At 37.5% G+C, this 13,942-nt stretch overlaps 1 protein-coding gene across 4 annotated transcripts in view; it reads left to right on the plus strand.

Moving 5' to 3' along the window:
- Positions 1-12,675, plus strand: part of PCF11 (PCF11 cleavage and polyadenylation factor subunit) — a 28,656-nt gene extending 15,981 nt beyond the window's left edge. For 2 of the 4 annotated variants that reach the window (XM_008020322.3, XM_008020323.3), the window contains exons 10-16: positions 4,131-4,250; positions 4,728-4,833; positions 7,984-8,167; positions 8,741-8,896; positions 9,288-9,380; positions 9,927-9,962; positions 11,550-12,675. In XM_008020322.3, coding sequence (XP_008018513.3) covers positions 4,131-4,250; positions 4,728-4,833; positions 7,984-8,167; positions 8,741-8,896; positions 9,288-9,380; positions 9,927-9,962; positions 11,550-11,765 — 911 coding nt within the window. In that variant the 3' untranslated portion in view covers positions 11,766-12,675. The remainder of the gene's footprint in view (positions 1-4,130; positions 4,251-4,727; positions 4,834-7,983; positions 8,168-8,740; positions 8,897-9,287; positions 9,381-9,926; positions 9,963-11,549) is intronic. The other 2 variants (XM_008020321.3, XM_038005413.2) reach the window with 1 other exon arrangement.
- The last annotated feature ends 1,267 nt before the right edge of the window (positions 12,676-13,942 follow it).

A 13,942-nucleotide genomic window follows, 5' to 3' on the forward strand; every position in this document is an offset into this window, starting at 1 on the left:
CCCGGCTAATTTTTTGTGTTTTCAGTAGAGACGGGGTTTCACCATGGTCTCGATCTCCTGACCTCGTGATCTGCCAGCCTTGGCCTCCCAAAGCGCTGGGATTACAGGCGTGAGCCACTGTGCCCGGCCAGTATACATTAGTTCTTAAATTGTGTCAAGAAATTCAATTAATTTGGAAGCTTTTAATTTTTAATTTCTACATGGACAATAACGACTAATTAATATTTATTATTATTTTGTTACTATAATGAAAAGAGAAGGAGAGAATTTGGGATCTAAAGCCCAGAAGACCAGGATTGGAATCTCTACTCTGTTACTTTATAAATGGGCAAGCTTTAAGCAAGTATCTCCCCTGAGGTTCAGTTTTTTCCTCTGTGAACAGGATATGGGCTGGGCATGGTGGCTCATGCCTGTAATCCCAGCACTTTGGGAGGCCAAGGCGGGTGGATCACAAGGTCAAGAGATGGAGACCATCCTGGCCAATGTGGTGAAACCCTGTCTCTACTAAAAATACAAAAATTAGTTGGGTGTGGTGGTGGGCCCCTGTAGTCCCAGCTACTCAGGAGGCTGAGGCAGGAGAATCACTTGAACCCAGGAGGTAGAGGTTGCAGTAAGCTGAGATCATGCCACTGCACTTAAGCCTGGTGACAGAGTGAGACTCTATCTCAAAAAAAAAAAAAAAACAAAAACCAAAAAAGAAAGCAGGATATGGTAGTATCAGTTGTTGTTGTTTTTTTTTTTTTAGAGAATCAAATGATACAGTATATGCAAAAGTACTTTGTAACTTGTCAAGTGTTATGTTAATGTATTTTCCTTTAGAATTCAGTTTTTGTTTTGAGCAGAGGATTTGTTATATTGGCGTTAGTGGCATGAGATGCTCTACAGAATCTACAAATTTTCTTGTTTCTTTTCTTTTTTTTTTTGAGACGAGTCTTGCTCTCTCACCCAGGCTGGAGTGCAGTGGCACGATTTCAGCTCACTGCAACCTCCTCCCGGGTTCAAGCAGTTCTCCCGGGCTCAGCCTCCCAAGTAGCTGGGACTACAGGTGCATACACCTGGCTAATTTTTGTATTTTTAACAGAGACAGGGTTTCACCATATTGGTCAGGGTGGCTTGAATCCTGACCTCAGGTGATCCACCTGCCTTGCTTGACCTCCCAAAGTGCTGGGACTACAGGCATGAACCACTGTGCCCAGCCTTGTTTTGCTTTTACAACCTTGGGTTCTATGTGTATGTGTACAGGGCATAGCAGTATCACAGAGGAAATCAAAATTATTCCCCGGGTTTGGATGTATTGAATGGGACATTAGGTGTATCTTCGTTCTTCAAGTTCTTCTTACTCTTACAAGAGGTGTCAGCAGTTTTCAGTGTGCTATATTTAGCTTCTCTCAAGGTTCCTTCTCTAATTTGAAAGTGTAAACATCCCTTTTCTAGTAGGAAATATACCCATGTTCATTTATTCATTCAGAATTAGTCATCTGCTGTATGCTAGGATGAATTTAATAAGGTTCATTCTTCAAAGAGCTTTATTTTTAAAGTTTTAAAAAAATTTTTATTTATTTATTTATTTTAAAGAGGGTGCTCACTATGTAGCCCAGGCTGGTCTCAAACTCCTGAGCTCAAGCAGTCCTCCCACCTCGGGCTCCCAAAGTATTGGGAGCCACTACACTTGACCTCAAAGAGCTTTATAGTATAGAAAGGCTACTGAATTTTTTTTTTTTTGGTTTAACAAAAACCACATAATGCCAAACACCTCAGTTCCTTACGAATATTAATTCATTTAACCTCATAACAATCTTAGGATTGGTACTTAGGTAGGAACTATTATTACCCTTTGTAAGGCATGGGAAACTGAGGCATAGACAAGGAACTTGATTATGTCATACAACTAAAAAGTGGAATTTCTGGTTAAAATCCCAGGAGTCTGGTTCCACAGTTTATGCGCTTTGTTACTAGACTTGCCTACCCTCAGACATGTGAATAGCTAATTATGCATCTTAGGCATATAAATAGCTAATTTAATGGAAAGTAAAGGTTAAACTAGTGAGCTAAATGTTACTGTAATTGATTAACTATTGAAGTTGATCTATTCATTCATGTATTCAGACATTTAGTTTGAACAGACATTAATTAGCTTACTATATATAAGGCAGTAGGGTAAGTGTAGCGTATACAGTGTCTAAAGGTAGGGATTATGTGTATGTGGATGCAAATTGAATTTTTGCCATTAAGAGGAATTTTTAGTGGTTCAGAACTTTTCTGTAGGTGTAGTGAGATGCATCACAGTGACATACAAATACATTAAAATATTGTTTTCTCTTTTTTTGAGACAGGGTCTTCTCACTCTGTTGTCCAGGCTGGAGTACAGTGGTGAGATCTTGGCTCACTGCAACCTCCGCCTCCTGGTTTCAAATGATTCTTGTGCCTCAGCCTCCCGAGTAGCTGTGAGCCACTGCACCTGGCCTAAAGTATTGTTTTCATAGTTGAGTTAAAGAATCACAATTACGGTTGGGCGCGGTGGCTCACACCTGTAATCCCAGCACTTTGGGAGGCCGAGGCAGGCAGATCACGAGGTCAGGAGATCGAGACCATCCTGGTTAACACGGTGAAACCCCGTCTCTATTAAAAATACAAAAAGAAATTAGCCAGGCGTGGTGGCGGGCACCTGTAGTCCAGCTACACGGGAGGCTGAGGCAGGAGAATGGCGTGAACCCTGGAGGTGGAGCTTGCAGTGAGCCGAGCACTCTGCACTTCAGCCTGGGTGACAGAGCGAGACTCCATCTCAAAACACACACACACACACACACACACACACACACACACGAAGAATCACAATTATTAGAATAGTGCTTGGAAAAATATGGGACTGGAATGATTCCTCACCAATGAGGATTCCTCATCAAGCAAAACAAGATTGTTAAGCTTATCTAATTTATTCAAGTTATTAAAGCTTTAGTAACCATGACACCTTTTCAGCAATAGCCTGAGCTGCTTTGCAAGGGCAGTATAATTTTTAGCAAAGGTCATAGGAGCAGGTATACTCTGAGCCATCTGATATTCATCTCCCTGTTTCAGTTCTTCTGTTATGTCAGGGAGCATTGAGCTCAGGAGTACTTCCACTTAGGCTTAGTGCTAAGAGGTGATAAACTATTTCATCTATATAAAACTACCTTTTCCAGTATACTTAGAAGATGAGGAAGAGAGAATTAGAAAGGTGGAAAGTTGGAGATAGGGGTGGTGCTGCATTGCATGGGAGAAGGGGGCATAAAGGGTCATTGTTTTCAGTGTTCTCAGCATTTGTTTTAGAATATATTCTCAAGTCCAGTGTGGCGATTCCTCAGGCATCTATAACTAGAAATACCATTTGACCCAGCAATCCTATTACTGGGTATATACCCATAGGATTATAAATCATGCTACCTTAAAGATACATGCACATGTATGTTTATTGCAGCACTATTCACAATAGCAAAGACTTGGAACCAACCCACATGTCCATCAGTGATAGACTGGATTAAGAAAGTGTGGCACATAAACACCATGGAATACTTTGCAGCCATAAAAAAGGATGAGTTGATGTCCTTTGCAGGGACATGGATGAAGCTGGAAACCATCATTCTAAGCAAACTATCACAAGGACAGAAAACCAAACACTGCATGTTCTCACTTGCAGGCGGGAATTGAACAATGAGAACACTTGGACACAGGGCAGGGAACATCACACGCCGGGACCAGTCGGGGGGTGGCGAGCTGGGGGACGGATAGCATTAGGAGAAATACCTAATGTAAATGACGAGTTGATGGGTGCAGCAAATCAACATGGCACATGTATACCTATGTAACAAACCTGCACGTTGTGCACATGTACCCTGGAACTTAAAAATATAATAAAAAATGAAAAAAGGTAAAAGGAATATATTCTCAAGTCGTGCTGACTTGTAGACCTAAATTAAAAGGATAATCTTAGGGGCTTTTGAAATTAAACTAATTAATAAGGTTTTGTCAAATTTACTGTTGGCAGGACATCTTGAAGAAAACTTTGAAAAATGCTTAGTATAATTTGCATCTTTAAGTTCTACATTCACTTTAAGAGTGGTTTTTTTTCTTTTTCTTTTCTTTTTTTCTGTTAGGAGCACTCCCTAAGGCGTATCCTGATAATCATCTCAGTCAAGTGGATGTAAATGAATTGTTTTCAAAATTGCTAAAAACAGGAATTCTCAAATTGTCCCAACCTGATTCAGCTACAACACGTAAGTGTGATTTTATACTTAAATGTACACAAAGCTTCATTAAGTTTTTGAAATGTATGATGTAATATAATGATAAGTTATGATAAAGGTCCTTACAATAATTGAATTCGTAGGTATACCTTTTAGTTTTGATTTTTGGTTTATAATGAAATTCTTTTAGATTTCCTAAGATTGAACTATCTTATAGTGGACATGTGTTTCAGTTAACTAACATACCTGATGTGCAGGCTTTTTACCAGTAATTTTATGTTAATTTAACTTTTGAAAAGATTTTGAATATTGATGAAATAAATGACTTTTATTATAGATGACTTTTAAGAGATCGGAGTTAATATCACATATCAAAATAAAAAATTATATTAGGTTCCTTGGCCAGTAAACTTGAGATCAGAACCACTGAATAGATTAGGTAGATTTCTCTGTAAGAATATATGGAGAATGGTATTAAGAAATTTGTGTGTCTCTTCTTAATTGAAGAAGTAAGTGAAGTAGCTGCTCAGCCTCCCCCTGAAGAGGAGGAAGATCAAAATGAAGATCAAGATGTTCCAGATCTTACTAATTTTACAGTTGAAGAATTGAAACAGTATGTAATCTAATTTTCTTTAAGATAAAGAGGCAGTGAATTTAATAACACTTACAGTGGACATTGTTACTATTAGTGCTTTCCCTTTCCCTTATCCCTTTTACTGTTTTAACATTGAGGAAGTCTTTTTTTTTTTTTTTTACTGTGGTAAAATATACATAACATAGTCTTTGGGAAGCCTTTTTTTAAATCTTCTTTTAAAATATGTCTGGTGTACAAGTACTTTGGCCAAAGGCCGCCCCGAAAAGTCTCACTCTGCCGCCCAGGTTGGTGTTCAGTGGTGTGATCTTGACTCACTGCAGCCTCTGCCTCCCAGGTTCAAGTGATTCTCCTGGGACTACAGGCGTGCGCCACCATACCTGGCTAATTTTTGTATTTTTAGTAGAGACAGGGTTTCACCATGTTGGCCAGGCTAGTCTCGAACTCCTAACCTCAGGTGATCCACCTGCCTTGGCCTCCCAAAGTGCTGGGGATTACAGGTGTGAGCCACCGCAACCGGCCCCTCAAAGTTTTCATTTTTTAATTTGTGATGCAGAAAACTTAGGGAGTTTAAATACTAGGTATTGATAACTCATGTATTCCTGTTTAGTTTCATTTTCTGTTTATCATTGTTTCTGTATTGATATTCTTACATTTTTGAGGTTTAGAAATGAGATTTTCATAGTCCAGCATTTACAATTAAAATATATTTTTCATTTTATAAGTAATGTAAATTGTGGAAAATTAGAACATACTATAAATAAAATCAAGAAAACGTACAACTCTCACTTTATGGATAACAGCTGTTAACATTTGTTGCATATCTTTTCATAATTTTCTATTGTATATTAAAAAATATTTAAAGCTTTTTCTAGTGAATGAATTCATTAATCCTGTGAGTACTTTATAAAAAATAAAACAGCAAATGAGTTTTTCATTCTTAGAATCATTTTTTTAATTTGAATTAGATACTGTAATGTAAAATCATTTTTTTCAAAGTAATACTTGCACATAAAAGCTTTTAATAAAAGATGGCATTCCTTTTTCCTTCACCCAACACTGTACCCTAGAGGCAATCATTTTATTTGTTTATCTTTTCAAACTATTTTTTCTGGCATTTACCTCTTTTTTTTTTTTTTTTTTTTTGAGACGGAGTCTTGCTCTGTCACCCTCGCTGGAGTGCAGTGGCACTGTCTCGGCTCATTACAACCTCCACCTCCCAGGTTCAAGTGATTCTCCTGCCTCAGCCTCCTGAGTAGCTAAGATTATAGGCACCCATGACCACACCCAGCTAATTTTTGTATTTTTAGTAGAGATGGGGTTTCACCATGTTGTTCAGGCTGTTCTCGAACTCCTGGGCTCAAGTGATCTTCCCCACCTCGGCCTCCCAAAGTGCTGGGATTACAGGTTTGAGCCACCTATTTCTTATAATATACATAATTTTGTGTTTCTTGATTTATCACATCTGGACATAATCTCTTAACTTTCTTTTCTTCTTTTTTTTTTGAGACGGAGTCTTGCTCTGCCGCCCAGGCTGGAGTGCAGTGGCCGGGTCTCAGCTCACTGCAAGCTCCGCCTCCTGGGTTCACGCCGTTCTCCTGCCTCAGCCTCCCGAGTAGCTGGGACTACAGGCGCCCGCCACGTCGCCCGGCTAGTTTTTTTTTTGTATTTTTTTAGTAGAGACGGGATTTCACCGTGTTAGCCAGGATGGTCTTGATCTCCTGACCTCGTGATCCGCCCGTCTCGGCCCCCCAAAGTGCTGGGATTACAGGCTTGAGCCACCACGCCCGGCCAATCTCTTAACTTTCTAAAAGTGATTTAGGCCGGGTGCGGTGGCTCATGCCTGTAATCTCAGCACTTTGGGAGGCTGAGGCAGGTGGATCACCTGAGGTCAGGAGTTCAAGACCAGCTTGGCCAACATGGTAACATGGTGAAACCCTTTCTCTACTAGAAATACAAAAATTAGCTGGGCGTGGTAGTGGGCACCTGTAATCCTAGCTACTCAGGAGGCTGAGGCAGGGAGAATTGCTTGAACCCAGGAGGCGGAGGCTTCAGTGAGCTGAGATAGGGCCACTGCACTGCATCCTGGGCGATAGAGCGAGACTCCATCTCCGAAAAAATAGGCAGGGAGTGGATTTAGCTACCTCTTGTCCTGTCCTACTAACTTCCCTCCATGTAGTTGTAAGACTGTTTTTTATTATTCAGTATTAATATTGTGACTAGATGTTATTTGTTGCTATAACAAAGTACCAGTGTTCTTTGCTCTATTCTACTATTTTTTTTTGAGATGGAGTCTCACTCTGTCGCCCAGGCTGGAGTACGGTGGCATGATCTTGACTCACTGCATCCTCCACCTCCCGATTCAAGTGATTCTCCGGCCTCAGCCTCCTGAGTAGCTGGGATTACAGGCGTGTGCCACCACACACAGATAATTTTTGTATTTTTAGTAGGGACGGGGTTTCACCACGTTGGTCAGGTTGGTTTTGAACTCCTGACCTCGTGATCTTCCTGCCTTGGCCTCCCAAAGTACTGGAATTCAGGCGTGAGCCACCGTGACCGACTATTTTTTTTTTTTCTTGGCGTTAATAACTGCTCTGTTTGTTCTCTTACTTTGTCTTCTATATATACCTGTTTCTTCCCAAATAGGGAGCCCAGAATTTAAAAAACTTAATTATTTGCTGACCACGGCAAACTTGTTTCCCAATGGTCTTCTAAGTTTTCTCTTTAGTTATCCATAGTATTATTATTTCTTCTGTACTTTTTTCACTGTTACACCAGAGTGGAGAAGTTGAATTATTCAGAATGCCAAAGATCTAGAGAGGTGAAATTTAACTGTACTGCATGTCCATCTTGACTCCAAACTAGAATAAGTTAACTATTGCCTTGTTAGCTAGCACAGGATCCTTTCATTTTTAGCTAAAAGGAAATAAATAACTGGGTCAGAGCTATCAATAAGAAGACAGGCTCCATGTTGCAAAAGTCACCAAAGTTAAGGTAAAGAGGGTCAATCACATTGTTAGAGAATAATACTGATCTTTGGGTATTAACTGTTTCAGCCAGCTCTTGTTTTCACCATTGTTACGATATGGAAAACTGAAGTATTTGTAATTGGCTTTTAAAGGCCATTAAGCCATATTATCAACGCTAAAGATTATTTCTTTTTCAAAATAGACGTTATGACAGTGTTATAAATCGACTGTACACTGGTATTCAGTGTTACTCTTGTGGAATGAGGTTTACAACATCACAGACAGATGTTTATGCGGATCATTTGGACTGGCATTATCGGCAAAATAGAACTGAAAAGGATGTTAGCAGAAAAGTCACTCATAGACGTTGGTACTACAGTTTAACAGTAAGTAACCCATGTGCCTCCATAGTATCTTTTAGGCTTAAATTATATCATTCTAAAAGTATATTAATTTTAGTAATTTTAATTATTAAAATTTAATGATTTTAATAGATAATTTAATAATTCAATAATTAAAATTTAATAATTTTAATAATTGTTGGACTCTAACATGTAAATTTCCTGAATAAAATTTGACCTCTAGAATATAAACAGATTTTTAAAAAAATGAATTTTGAAGTTTTTTTTATTTTTTAATTAAGATTAGAGTGTAGCATATAGGCTTGTTCTAGTTCTAAAATTCCAAGGCTCTGGCACTGTCTTTTGTAAAAAACCATGTATTTGAAACTTACCTTTTTTGAATTAGTAGTTGTAACTATAGAGTTACTGGAAAAGATCTTAATTATTGGTTGTTTTATGTTGTCATTAGTTATATGTCTCAAAGTATAATTTTAAATAATATTAGAGCATAATGTAGAAAATAACGTACCCCTACCTTTAAATGGCATTATATTGAAGATACACAGTAAAAATTTAGAAATAAATGGAATAATCTTTTGAAAATCAACTCCTTTTAAGGACTGGATAGAATTTGAGGAGATAGCTGATCTGGAAGAACGGGCAAAGAGCCAGTTTTTTGAAAAGGTGCATGAAGAAGTTGTGCTCAAAACTCAAGAGGCTGCTAAAGAAAAAGAGTTCCAAAGTGTACCTGCTGGACCAGCTGGAGCAGTTGAGGTAAGAGAAGAACGTTTAAATTTTCTCCCAGTGGGAGTGTCCCTCACTTCCTTTAAGTAAATACTCATAAACATATCACTATATTTATATCCCTGTTTTAATGATTTTAAGACTTCTTGAAAGCTCTACTCTTCAATTTTACTTTTATAATCTAGCTTTGAGTTTCATAACTACAGTGGCCACAAGAAGTGAAATGTTTACTCTTTTTGCTGGAAAGATTGACAGAATCCTGTAAATGTATTTTGAATCATAGTATATATTGGACATTATTCAAACGTTTGGAACACTCATAAATTGCTTACTATACTTAACAAAATGTTTGTATATTTTTACTTAATGGGGTTAAATATGGCCTATTATGTAAATTTCATTTTATATGATTATATTTTAGAGTTGTGAAATCTGTCAAGAACAATTTGAACAATACTGGGATGAAGAGGAGGAGGAATGGCATTTGAAAAATGCTATTAGAGTAGATGGAAAGGTAATTTTCATTTCTTTATAAGGAAGTGTTAAGATTAGTATTTTTTTGTTGGGTTAACACATTACTTTGAAAGGAGGGGGTTCGTAATACTTTTTGTTTGATTTTTGGTCGTAATAAAAAAGGTATTGGACTTTAGTAATAGAATGCTTGAATTAGAAGGGATCTTAGCAGTTACCCGGTTCTGTACTCACTTTACATAGGAGGTTGCACTATTAGTCAGTGACAGACCCAGGACTAGGTCTTCTGAATCTAGTCGTTTTTCTGTCCACCCACGCTATTTTGATTGTGGATTTATGTTTCATCATCAAACTGTACTGTGCTGAAAACAAAGCAAGTTAGGCTAGATACTTAAATACTAGGGCCAAGAGTTTTTCAGACTCTTTAAGCATAAGGATGAAAATTTGGTTTTATCCATTTTAGGACCAAATAATTTTTATCTTCTTTCCAAAGACTATCTTCTGGTTTAAAGTTAAAAAGAAAAATCATATCAGAATAGCCCACTAGAAATGAATATGCACATATTTACTTTTTTTCTTTTTGCTTCAGATTTATCATCCATCATGTTATGAAGATTATCAAAATGTAAGTTCTTTTTGGTTACTGTATTTGTACTCATTTGCATTAATAAATTTTGCTTTTCAGTTTTTTTTTTTTTGCATCAGAGCAGTATTGTTACTTTAAACTTAATATATTGAACTGTTTTTGTTTTTTGATGTGGCACTTAGGTTGTTCAGTAAAAACTGGTGCCAGAATGACAGAATTGACATATATGAATATCATTTTCTGTGATATGCAAACAATTAAAATTTTGAAATTTATCATTCCTTGCATTTTATTCACTTGAATCATGGTATCTTTTACTAGTCTACTAGGCCCAAAGAAATGTGAGGAAAAGTGAAGATAAGGATCATGGTGGGGATAGGTTTCTAGAGCTATGGGTAGCATTTTTTTTTTTTCTTCCATCTCTATTCAGCCATCTAAATAGGTATATTCTTTTTGTTGTTTTGTTTTGAGACAAAGTTTCACTCTTATTGCGCAGGCTGGAGTGCAATGGAGCGATCTCAGCTCACTGCAACTTCCACCTCCTGGGTTCAAGCGATTCTCCTGCCCCTGCTTCCCAAGTAGCTGGGATTACAGGCATGCACCACCACACCTGGCTAATTGTGTACTTTTAGTAGAGACAGGGTTTCACCACATTGGTCAGGCTGGTCTTGAACTTCTGACCTCAAGTGATCCACCCCCACTTGGCCTCCCAAAGTGCTGGGATTACAGGCATGAGCCATCGTGCCCAGCCAAAATAGGTATACTTTATTTAACGATCACATATGGAATCTAAAAACGATACCAGTTTTTGGCCTTAAAAGTTCAAATGGTCGGCTGGGCGTGGTGGCTTACGCCTGTAATTCCAGCACTTTGGGAGACCGAGGCGAGTGGATCACCTGAGGTCAGGAGTTCGAGACCAGCCTGGCCAACATGGTGAAACCCTGTCTTTACTAAAAATACAAAAATTAGCCAGGCGTGGTGGTGGGTGCCTATAGTCCCAGCTACTTGGGAGACTGAGGCAGGAGAATGGTTTGAACCCAGGAGGTAGAGGTTGCAGTGAGCTGAGTTCATGCCACTGTACTGCAGCCTGCACGACAAGAGTGAGACTCTGTCTCCAAAAAAAAAGTTCAAATGGTCATATTTGTAGGCTGTTTTTAAAACCAAGTAATGGAACAAATAGGTTTTTAGAGATAATGGGTTGGAGGCATTTTGGAAGGTTTATTTAAGTTATCAGAAGACTAGTGTTGAGGATCATGGTTTGTGGGGATTTAAAAAATCCTCAGACTAGTTGAAATTAGGGTAGTAACAAGTCCCAGGATATATGTATGAGTTTAATATCTATGTAGAGATTAAAATGTAGAAGCATGTCTAATCAACTTTTTTTGGCTGTATAATGTCCTCCAACTTAGCTGCTAACTGCTTAGCTCACTGCTGAGTATATATTGAATGTGCAATATATATTTTATTTTTGGTTGTCTTTATGGTACATTTTGTTGGGAGACAGGTGTTTCATTTGCATTTGGTTGTGTGTTCTCTTGTCCATACAAGGGTCTTACAAAACTAAATGTCATTTAATGTGAGAATTTTTAACTTTCATCAGTACTCATAGGGCCTTTCATTTTGTAGACATCTTCATTTGATTGTACACCATCTCCCAGCAAGACACCAGTTGAAAACCCCTTGAATATTATGTTGAACATTGTCAAAAACGAATTGCAGGAACCCTGTGAAAGTCCCAAAGTTAAGGAAGAACGAATTGATACACCACCAGCTTGTACAGAGGAAAGCATAGCAACACCCTCTGAAATTAAAACAGAAAATGACACAGTTGAGTCAGTTTAAATAAAATGAGAAAGGTATGTTTTTCTTTTTTAAAAAAGCTGCTGTTGGATTTAGAAGGTGAAGAATTTTTTTATGTATATATAGACATATCTATATAAATTGTCTAGCTGAGGCAGGGCCTTCAGCTATCATTTGGTTAATAAATACATTTTAGTATTTGCATTTCCTACTGCCTGCAGAGTTTCAGGTGCTTGTTGTGTGAAAGTTCTGTAGATGTGTGCAAATTTAACAAAATGAAATTGTATGTGTAAAAATGTACGATTTTTCACTGTGCAACTGTAAATTATAAATAAAAAATATTTTTGCTATTCATGGAGTGTAATATTTATGCACACCATCAAATAGTTTCTGTACTTTTTATTGGGTAAAAATGGAATTGAACAGCAACCTCAAACATAAGATTTTTTTTCTAGTAGCCTCCCACTGATTAAAGAAGCAAAGTTTGAAGTTTCATCCTTCAAAAGGGGGTTGTGAGAGAGCACCATAGGGCTTTTCTCAAATAGAAAAGCCAGATTTTGAAAAAATTTTAAAGACACAATAGGACATATTTGCAGATATATATATATGAATATATATATACACACACACACATCTCCAGCTATAGAGAACCATCCAGATGTTCACTTTTGAAAATACCTAATGAAGCAACTTTTATTCTTGAACTTGGACACTGATGCCATCAAACAATTAACAAATATATTTAAGTACTAAAGGTGATTTTTTTTGGAAGACATTTTTCAAATTGTCAAATGATATAATGCAGATGAACATATTTCTATTTTAAGTAACGGGAATCTGTAAGAATGTTCGCTTGAGATATGGTTAACTTTTTTCTTTTGTTGGTTTTGACTTAGATGGACACCATGAGATGTTAATATTCATACATGTAATAAATAGAATGATGAAGAAACTTTGTTTGTATTTCTTTATTTCTTGAAAAGCTTTAGAATGTGACTTTTTTGTTGTCTTTCATCTGTTTTTTAAAACATGAACATGGTACTTGCTATGAGCCAGGCACTCTGAGACAGGTTAGTCTTTTCTGCCATTTATTGGACATAAGCATATAAAACACTGAGTTTTATTGAGCACATACTATGTGGCAGGCACTAGCACTTTCTACATGTATTTTCTCTGGTATTCACATCCAATAACTATGTGGTAGATGGTGTCCTCAGTTTACAGATGAAATTAAGCCACTCACTTTAAAATTTTTATTAGAATTTGAATGTGGCTTTGTTTCATCTAATTCCATACAATTTCTGCAATTTCAAGATACCCCCAAATTGTTAGGATAGAAATAAGCACACCAAACTACTGGAAGGTGGCTTAAGGAAGATACTACAAACGTGGTGATATTTGAGTCTTGGAGGATAACCAGGAGTAGAGTCCATACTGATAGGAAGGGTATCTTTGGAAAATGAACAGCAAATGTAAAGGCCTGAAATACTTTGTGCTTTCAAAAGTTGACTTCTTATGGTTAAAACTCAGTAGTTTTGAATAGGATATTATGATGAACCATTATTTTTAATTTTTCTTTAGTAGAAATGGAGTCTCACTATGTAGTCCAGGCTGGTTTTGAATTGCTGGGCTCAAGTGATCCTACTGCCTTAGCCTCCCAGAGTGCTGGGATTACAGGCATCGGCCTTTATTTGTAAGTAGTGAAGAGCCTTCTTGGTCATGTTAAGGAATTTTTATTAAACTGATGACCAGAGCAGCAACTAGAAATTTTAAACAGAGGTGACATCCTATCTGCATTTAAGTTTTTGTTTTTAAGAATCAAGTGAATACAATTTTAGAAACTGCTAAATGCAGAGAGGTCCAGTGGGAAAACTGGTAGCCATTGGATTTGAGTTGTAAACACAGGTGACAGCTGAACTTCAGTATATGAACACTGCCATAGAACTGAGATCTGTGAATCCAAAAATGCAGGTAAAACTTCCTGTTGTACATTTTTCTGGGGAAACCACCATAGCTTTTATCAACTGCTTACAGGTATGGAACATTCTAAAAGGAAGGTGACATGCAAACCTAAAAGTGTATCAACAGTATCCACATGGAGAAGAGGGTCAAGGATAGGGGAACAAAGACTGGTAGGTGGGAAGGTCAGAAAGCAAATGGGAAAACCACCAATGGGAAATTTTTTTTTTCTTTTTTTGAGACAGTCTTGCTGTTGCTCA

This window comes from Chlorocebus sabaeus, chromosome 1 (genome assembly GCF_047675955.1).
Source record: "Chlorocebus sabaeus isolate Y175 chromosome 1, mChlSab1.0.hap1, whole genome shotgun sequence".
NCBI classification, from domain to species: domain Eukaryota; kingdom Metazoa; phylum Chordata; class Mammalia; order Primates; family Cercopithecidae; genus Chlorocebus; species Chlorocebus sabaeus.